General features: G+C 42.3%; 1 protein-coding gene across 1 annotated transcript in view; it reads left to right on the plus strand.

Moving 5' to 3' along the window:
* Nucleotides 1-7,157, plus strand: part of PRKCI (protein kinase C iota) — a 66,483-nt gene extending 59,326 nt beyond the window's left edge. Inside the window, exons 15-18 of the mRNA XM_053600204.1 lie at nucleotides 1,343-1,422; nucleotides 3,106-3,195; nucleotides 4,069-4,184; nucleotides 6,803-7,157. Of these exons, the coding sequence (XP_053456179.1) occupies nucleotides 1,343-1,422; nucleotides 3,106-3,195; nucleotides 4,069-4,184; nucleotides 6,803-6,890 (374 nt within the window). The 3' untranslated portion in view covers nucleotides 6,891-7,157. The remainder of the gene's footprint in view (nucleotides 1-1,342; nucleotides 1,423-3,105; nucleotides 3,196-4,068; nucleotides 4,185-6,802) is intronic.
* The last annotated feature ends 2,633 nt before the right edge of the window (nucleotides 7,158-9,790 follow it).

Here is a 9,790-nt window from a genome sequence, read left to right on the forward strand (position 1 = left end):
GTCTTTGCATGCAGGCCTGAGGCTGGGGGCATCAGTTTAAGAACGGTATGGGGGCAGAGTGGAGTGCCAGGAGTACCTAGAGGATCGGCAAATGGGGAAAAGGACCCATGTTGGGGAATACAAAGACTTGACAGAAATAAGCAGACAAGGGGCTGGGCACCGTGGCTCAGGCCTGGGTTCCCAGCACTCTGGGAGGCCTAGGCAGGTGGATCACCTGAGCTCCCTAGAGTTCAGGAGTTCAAGACCAGCCTGTGCCATAGTGAGATTCTATCTCTACTAAAAACAGATAAACATGGCCCGGTGCCTGTAGCTCAGTGGATAAGGCATTGGTCACATACACCAGGGCTGGCAGGTTCAAACCCAGCTCAGGCCTGCTAAACAACAATATCTACAACAAAAAAATAGCTGGGTTTTGTGGCAGGTGCCTGTAGTCCCAGCTACTTGGGAGGCTGAGGCAAGAGAATCACTTGTGCCCATGAGTTTGAGGTTGCTGTGAACTGTAATGCCATGGCACTCTATCCAGGGCGACAGCTTGAGACTCTGGCTCAGAAAAAAACAACAACGAGAAGCCAGGTGTTTGGGCAGGTACCTGTAGTCCCAGCTACTCAGGAGGCTGAGGCAGGAGGATCACTTAAGCCCAGGAGTTTGAGGTTTCTGTGAGCGACGATGATTCCATGGCACTCTATCCAGTGCGATAGAATAAGACTCTGTCTCAAAAAAAGAAAAAAGAATTATTAAAGCTGCCACAGAGTATGAATAGGCATTTCACATAATAGGAAACTCAGTGGCCATGAAATAATATGTGAAAAGCCATTTGGTCTTGCACCAGCAATCAGGGGAGTATACATGAAAATATTAATGAGCAATCATTTCATATCAATACGTTTGACTAAAATTTCGAACCAATGCAACTGACCAATAAAGAGAGATAGTACCAGGCTGGACATGGAGCCGTAAGGACTCTGAGACTGCTCACGAGAAGGAGCGTTGGCACAGCAGCTCTGGGCAGTGTGTTTGCAGTTCTCAGTGAAATCAAATACTATGTATGCCAAGCGTTTTACAAAAACTAATCTTTAAACCTCATCAGAGTCACGAAGCAGGTATTGTTTTTATTCCTGTTTCATAGGTGTGGAGCCTGGGGCACAGTCAGGTAGTCAGAGGACAAAGTGTGTGCACGTGGGGGGCGCGGCAGGAGCTGCTGGGGGGGCAGAGTCAGCTGCTTCTGTTGTGTGTGTAAATCTAGTTAGTATCTCCTGCGATGCCCTGAGTATGTCACTGTGAAAATGTGAACATTAAAGCCAAACAAAAGGTAAACATGATGCCATAATTTTTATCTTTACAGTTATTTTGGAAAAACAAATTCGCATACCACGTTCTCTGTCTGTGAAAGCTGCAAGTGTCCTGAAGAGTTTTCTCAACAAGGTATAAGTTATGTCTAGAAATCTGTGATTTGTTTCTATATAAACCAAACTGGCAAGTAGAGATTCAGGCAATGTGAAATTCCAAGACAGCAGAATGTATAACTTTCTCAATCTGTAATTTGTCTAAAGTTCTAAACCGAAGAGTAATTGACAGCATTGTAAATTCCATTTTGCCAGTATAATTCACTCCCCAGCCAAATGTTACATGTGATGCTTTTAATGTAAATGATACTATATTCTCAATTAAGGGAAAATGGAATCTTTGGGGTTTGCCACAATAGAGTGGTTTCAACTCTATTTTTCTATTTTCTCTTTATCATTATCCACGTAATCTGTCTGTGCCATGTATTTTTGAGCCCTTAGGCAATAGTTTCCTACAGATTTCTCATGTCAAAAAGAAAACTGTTATTACATAAAATCCAAAAGAGATGAAATGCTATTTTCATCTCTTAAAAATCTAACCTTTTCGGGTGGTGCCTGTGGCTCAGTCGGTAAGGCGCCGGCCCCATATACCGAGGGTGGCGGGTTCAAACCCGGCCCCGGCTGAACTGCAACCAAAAAATAGCTGTGCGTTGTGGCGGGCGCCTGTAGTCCCAGCTACTCGGGAGGCTGAGGCAAGAGAATCGCTTAAGCCCAGGAGTTGGAGGTTGCTGTGAGCTGTGTGACGCCATGGCACTCTACCGAGGGCCATAGGGTGAGACTCCGTCTCTACAAAAAAAAAAAAAAAAATCTGACCTTTTTTCCTTTATGAGAGGGACCCACTTCCAGCTCTCTTTGGAAGTGCTCTAGACTTTCTTTCTGCTCTTCCCACATGAAATTTCTTTTTTTTTTTTTTTTTTTTTTGAAATTTCTTTCTGTGACACTGAAAAGAGCGTCTGTACATCATTTAGTTATTGCAGCTGTTAAGCAGGGAAGAGCTTTAGGGTCTAAGACTGTTGTGATGGTGAATTCTACTTAATCAACAGGACAGAAAGGTTGATGTTTCTTTACTTTCTAAGGTAAATAGGTGAGATGAGGGTGAGTTACAATAAAGAATTTGAAGCTTGTTTTAAATGAATACTTTATGTGAGGAAAGATTTAAATTTGAAACCTAATCTTTCACATAGTGAAAAGAAGGCAAGAGGTGTTAATAGTCAAAATAAGATGCCGTTTATCAGAAAGGAAAATGGGGATGTTCTCATTCATAGGAATGTCTAAAGCCAAGACTTTATAAAAGCTGCAGGTTCCTTCCCAGCCTGGTGATTCAGGTAATGCCTGTCTCAATTACCGTGGCGTGTAATTGCCATAATTGGGGTATAGGGCTTTTAAGTTGAGCTGGGAACAAACTTGCGAAATTTGGGGCTTTGCATGTTTTGACTCTCACTCAGGCCTGTGCAGAAGAAACAGCAGGTGCCACCCAAGTGTTCTGCTGTTCTCATTTCTTCTCATTTTAATTTAGCAAGGAGTGGTGACAGGTGTGCGTTTTAATGATGTGATAGGTGCAGAAAGTTATGAGGAAATCCGTCTCAAGGTTCTAGTAACTCAGTTTGGCCTACAGGTGTGCTTTTTAGAAATAGAAGGTAGAATGTTTCATCTGTTTCAGAAATGAAGGTATCATGTAATAGGCACAAAGCACAGGTTACAAAGCTGATTTATTTTAAAGTGGGACATTTACCCAATTCTTGGAACATTTCTTTTACTATAGGACCCAAAGGAACGATTGGGTTGTCATCCTCAAACAGGATTTGCTGATATTCAGGGACACCCATTCTTCCGAAATGTTGACTGGGATATGGTATGTAAATTTGGTTGTTTTCTATATTAGGCTTCCATTTAATATTTTGTCTTTAAAAACTAGCATATTACAGTTTTGTTTTTTGTTTTTTTGTTTTTTTTTTTGTAGAGACAGAGTCTCACTTTACTGCCCTCGGTAGAGTGCCATGTGCCATGACATCACACAGCTCACAGCACCTCCAGCTTTTAGGCTTACGCAATTCTCCTGCCTCAGCCTCCCGAGCAGCTGGGACCACAGGCTCCCGCCACAATGCCCGGCTATTTTTTGGTTGCAGTTTGGCCAAGGCTGGGTTTGAACCCGCTACCCTTGGCACATGGGGCCGGCACCCTACTCACTGAGCCACAGGCGCTGCCCCATATTACAGTTTTAAAAACTTAGAGCCACCCTCTAGAGTGCTTTGTAAGAAAACAAAAGAAACAGGCCAGTTGCAGTGGCTCATGCCTGTAATCCCAGCACACTGGGAGGCCAAAGAGGGTAGGTGGCTTAAGTTCACGAGTTTGAGACCAGCCTGAGCAAGACCAAGACCCTGTCTGTAAAAACTAGCTGGGCATAGTGGTGGGCACCTATAGTCCCAGCTACCAGGGAGGCTGAGGCAAGAGGATCACTTGAGCCCAAGAGTTTGAGCTGCTGTGAGCTATGACACCATGACCTTCTACCCAGGATCACAAAGGGAGACTCTGTCCCCAAAATAAAAAAGAACAACAAAAAGAAAAAGAATACCAGCTCCTTAGAGCAGGTTGCAGTGTTGTTATTGTCAATGTTCATCATGGTTAACGCAGCACCTGGAGATGCACTTTGATAGGACAGGGAAACGTGTCAGGGAGAACTTTCTGAGAACACAGACTCGAGCTGTTACCTGGTGTGTCTTTTTAGATGGAGCAGAAGCAGGTCGTACCTCCCTTCAAACCAAATATTTCTGGGGAATTTGGTTTGGACAACTTTGATTCTCAGTTTACGAATGAACCTGTCCAGCTCACTCCAGATGACGAGTAAGTAATTCTATGCTGAATTATTTGTAAAGTCTTTGAAAACTCCATTTTTAGCAGCTACACAATGTTTTATTTTCAGATTATGCTATAATGCCTGTAATCATTCAGTTACTGGCTACTACACTATTAGAAGTTTTACCGGTAACTACCGTGAACTTCTACCTTGCTCTGCACGCGTCATCTCTAATTCTCACAGCAACCTTGTTTAACCCCTTGCAGTTTAATCTGCTCCTTCAGCTTCTGGAGGGTGAATTGATGTCGTAGTTTCCAAGTTGTAAAGCATTTTTGGCCTGTCCTCATCTGCCTTACGTGGCATTACCTGTCCTGGTTCTGCTTCTCCTTGGCAGCTCTGGTCTGCCTTGACCTCCCTGGCTCCTTGACCTGAGCCCGGGAGGCCTCCGGGCTGTGCATCCTGTGCCTTGGAGATTTCAGTCAGTCTGCCCTGTGGGTGCAGCTGTTTAGGTGACTCCCTGCCAACTTGGTGAATCATCACTGAGGTGAAGGCACCGAGCTGAGTACTATCCTCTAAGGCTTAAGGATGGTGTACTAGATACTCTAAGCCTTGAGGACGGTGTACTGGATCCTCTAAGGCTTAGTTTAGCGGCTAAGCCAAAACTGCCCAATCTCCCCAAAATCTTCACTGCTGCTGGAGGAGATGTGCACCGAGTCATCATCTCCGACAGCATTGTACATGAAGAAGAACACTGTATTTAATCAAAAGAGAAGAGTTTGAATTCGATGCCACCTCTTACAAGCTGGGCAACCCTGGGAATGAATTGCATAGTCTCCCCAAGCCTCTGCCTCCCTATATTCCCACCTTGAAAGGTTGCTGTGAAGAGTGAGCTGGGCCGGGTATGGGTCTCAGGCCTGTAATCCCAGCACTGCGAGAGGCTCAGGTGGGAGGATTGCTTGAGCTCAGGAGTTCAAGACTTGTGTGAGCAAGAGTGGGATCCTGACTCAATAAAAAAATGAGAAACCCAGCCGGACGCTGCAGCAAGCTCCTGTAATCCCAGTAGTTTTGGGAGGCTGAGGCAGGAGGATGCCCACAGCCCTAGTCTGAGGTTGTAGTGAGTGATGACACCACTGCACTTGGCTCAGGCCATAGGGTGGGACTCTGTCTCAGCAATAACAAAAAAAAAGTGAGTTGATTGCTGAAGCACTGGGCCTGCCCTCTTCTCTCCGGAGCTGCGTTTCAGGCTCTCATCGTCCCCTCTCTGTTGTCTTCCCGGCTCCTGTGTCTGTTCCTGGCTCTGGCACATTCTCTTGTCACTCAGGCTCACAGTGTCACTGCTGACTTCTCCTTCTCCTTAACAGACGATGTTATTCCTGCAGGTGCCAACTCTTTGTCTAAATTTTTCTTCACTTCATCATTCGAGTCAAACCTTTTTCTCTTCCCATTACTGTAACCCTCAATTGTTCCCGGTCGGACATGCCTGGAGTGCTGTGTCGGCCTTCTGGATCTCCTTACACCTGCACTTTGTAACTGCCCTGTACACCTGGCGCAGCGTCCTCCCACTCTGTACCCCTCTAACCACACCCCAGTCACTGCTGCAGTGCCCTCTCGGCTGGCACCTGCAGCCCCCATCTGTTCCACCTTGACTGTCCAGCTGCCTCCCACTGTGCACTAGTGGTTGATCAGCCTCCGTGACCACCACCCCTGGTGGTGTCACCACCTTTCTGCATCTGCTCGCTCATCCCTGTGTTTTACTTATTGAAATCTTCCTGTTATTTCAGCACCACCTCAAATACAACCAGATCTTTGGGGAATCCAGGTGAAACTCCTTACGTAAACATCGCTGCTTCTCTGATCTGGCCTTCCCCTTCCTGTCCTCAGCATCTGCCCTCTAACACCTCCTGTTCGTGTGTTCTGCCCTGATAACTCACATGGTCCCCAGACAGGGCACAGTGTCCCATGATCTCACTCATTAAGTGTTTGTGGAGTGGGCACTGACTCCTTCCTTGATTTCTCCAACTAGGAATCTCCCCTTTCTTGAAAGTGGTAGTTAGAAAATGACCTAGCTTATTGTGTATGAAATTCAGCAGGTGTTGTGTTTTCTTGGATTGAATACTTGGTGGTACCACTCACTCTTAGCGTGTGCCGCACCAGAAGCCCCGCGCGGCAGAGTGTGGCCCCCACCCAGGAGACCGCCACCTCCCTGCACGCTGCCCTCCTCATCTGGCCTTCCCTGGGCCTTCACTCTGCCTTCTGTCTGGCTGCTGAGGTGACTGCTAAATCTAGGGCTAATTCAGACCTGGATGCTCACTTCCAGTTATGGATTAACTGGATTCGGGACAGTTTGTGCCTTTCTTATTCTCTGTCTTCAGCTTTAAACCACCTTTTGGCTCTAAACTTACTCGTGGGATTATTAGTCTTTTTTGATTTTCAGCACTCTCTGTTCTTGATCTTGTATAACAGTGGTTCTCAAATAAATTGCAGCATTAGGAAGGTTGAGAACCACTGTTTAGAAATGTGTGGGATTAATCTAAGAACTTGCAGGGTTTTTTTTACAATGTATATAATTAGCCTTTTTTTTTTTTGCTTTTTAATCTTATTTTACCATTTAAATGTTGCAGAAATCTTAATTATGATGAAAATAAAGTTATTTTTCTTTCAACAGTGACATTGTGAGGAAGATTGATCAGTCTGAATTTGAAGGCTTTGAGTATATCAATCCCCTTTTGATGTCTGCAGAAGAATGCGTCTGACCCTCCTGTTCCATCTGTGTCTTCTACTTCTGTGGCCATTTAATGCATGGGCAAACCTGTCATCAGGTGGATACAGTACATCATTTGATACTTGCCACCTGTAAGAAAACACACAGTATCTTCTATTGTAGACTGTAAGAATCAATTATCACATCTAAGTTTATGAAAAAGAAATTAAAACTAGCTTCCGGACAATCATGTCAAAATTTAGTTATACTGGTTTTTCAGAGGCCTACTGATGAGTATTAGTTACCTTTTCTGTTTAAAGGAAATACCACAGCTTTTTAAAAAAAGTCTCGTTGCATTAAGGCATGTAGTGGGATTATGTCATAACTTCCCATAAATTTTACCATTCTGCATCAAATCATTTGAGAGTTTAATTTTGGAATAAAAGTTTAATTCAAAATATAACAACGTTTTATATTATCTATTAGTTTTGGAGATTTTTATGTTTAAAAATTCAGCTATAAAATTTATTGCCTTGGATAAATAAATTCCTGATTTTTATTTATTTTTGTTTTTTGTTTGTTTGTTTGTTTTTTTAGACAGAGCCTCAAGCTCTTGCCCTGGGTAGAGTGCTGTGGCGTCACAGATCACAGCAAGCTCCAGCTCCTGGGCTTAAGCAATTCTCTTGCCTTAGCCTCCTAAGTAGCTGGGACTACAGGCGCCTGCCACAATGCCCAGCTATTTTTTGGTTGTAGGTTGTTATTGTTTGGCAGGCCCGGGCTGGATTCAAATCCGCCAGCTCTGGTATACGCTTGAGCTACAGGTGCTGAGCCAAATTACTGTTTTTTAAGGCAACAGTTATTAAATTGATTATAAAAGATGTTTTTTGCTTAGAATTGGGGAATACAGATTCTTAAGTTGAAAAGTAGATCCATTTTATTAAATTTTTGGAAAACCAGTACAAGTAACTTTTTAGTATATTAAGAGGTAGCTTCTGACCTTATCCATTTATCAGAAACTTTAACTAGAATGTTGAGAGAGAGATTATATATATATATATATAGCACAAGACCCAGGTGCAGTTGAATGGACAATTACTCAAGAAAGGAAAAAGTATAACTTTACAGAAAAGCATAATCCTACTTTTATTTCTTCCTGGAGAGTGACCCCACAGTCGCTGTTGTGCTTTGGTTCACAAAATGAGGAGCTCATCACTGGGCTTGCAGGAGTACCCTGTGTTCTGTGGACGAAGAGTGTATGATATTTTTCCTTATAATTTTAGTATACAGGAAAATAATTTATTTTCTGAGTAAAGTGTATTGACTATGTTTATTTCTTCCCCAACTGTGGTGTCTGTACTTTGGGGCCCTGTTCATGGAGCCTTTAATAAAGTAATTGTGAGTAAATGTTCAGGACACACAGACACACATCACAGCTCAGCCCCGGGAGTGTTAAGTGGGTAACACTTGTTGCAGAGTTCACTTCAGGGGCAGAGCTCTTAAGATTATTTTGTGTTAATGTTAGTGTTGAGCAATTGATTATTTAAAGAGGTGCTAGATACAGCATCCTTCTGTTGTTTATTTTAAATATCTTTTTTTTTTTTTAAGGAAAAGGGACATAAAACGTAACCATGATCATTATGTACAAGTATTCAGTCTTAGTAAAATTTAATTTTAGGGATGTTATCTAGTCTTAAGTTTAGAATGATTTGAAGTGTTTAAATGTTTAATTTTTGTTTTCCTTTTTCAAACTGCATTTCATTAGAAATTATTTTTTCCAAAGTTTTTGGCCATGTACTTTTTTTTCCTTCAGATAACTTAGGTCTGAAAGCAGTGAAACCTCAAAAGAATATGTTTATAGATATGCACATGCTTATTTAAGAGATGTCTGTTTCTCTCAAACCTAGAACTTGTTTTGTTTTGTTTTTGCAGTTTTTGGCTGGGACTAGTCTTGAACCCGCCACCTCCGGCATGTGGGGTCAGCGCCCTACTCATTTGAGCCACAGGCACCATCCACCTAGAACTTATTTTGAAACAAAGTATTCACTTCAGTCATAAACTTAGAGAGACTTCTGGCCTTGGTGTCAGAAGCAGGTGCATGGCCTCTCAGCAGGTGCTGTCTCCCTGGGCTGGGCAGGAGTCCCCTCTCCACAGGGTGTGAGGGTGTCCCAACAGGCAAGTCACAACCCCTTACCTCCTGCGGGGCCTTTGGACCTCACTCTAAGAAACACTTGTTTCGAGTTAGTCTTGTCTTTTGTCTTATAGTTAAATATTAGCGTATTTGTAGTAAAACATTTTGAGAAGGGGTAAGCAGTGAAGTTATCCACAATTTTACACAAATTTTGAATGAATGACTTCTATAAATTAGATACCTATCTTCCCCACACTCCAAAAAACCTGTTATTTCTACCAGTAATGTACAAAATGATGAGCATTTTTCTATGATGAGGTTTTAACCATTATTCGGGGTAGTAGTCTTTTGTTTTTGAACCTTTTTTTAGCTAATAAGATTTTCAGTGTATATTTTATAAAAAATGCATTATAAATATGTTTTTAATTATGTTCTGTTTTTTTGCAGTCCTTAAGTGCCATGCAATTGTTTTTATATGTGGAATTACATAAAAGTTCTCTCAAAATACTCACCAGGGGAATAGGCAATGGGTGGTTAGGAAGGTTGGAAATTTTGGTGTTCTGAGAAAAAATTTATTTTGCATAACCATGTGGTCAGATCATTGTATGTATATGCAGCCTGGACTGGATATTAAATACTACATCGGTACATTTACTTTATAAACTTGTTTTGGTTTTTTTGTCATGTGGAATACTGTTTGGCCATTATAATGTAATTTTTATTTGTGTATCTTCTTTTTTTTTTACTTTAAAATCTTTGAATAAAATGTTTAATACACATCAGGAGTAGACCATTTTTAGTATGTGGCCTATCGGAAATTTTTT

Source organism: Nycticebus coucang, chromosome 8 (assembly GCF_027406575.1).
Source record: "Nycticebus coucang isolate mNycCou1 chromosome 8, mNycCou1.pri, whole genome shotgun sequence".
NCBI classification, from domain to species: domain Eukaryota; kingdom Metazoa; phylum Chordata; class Mammalia; order Primates; family Lorisidae; genus Nycticebus; species Nycticebus coucang.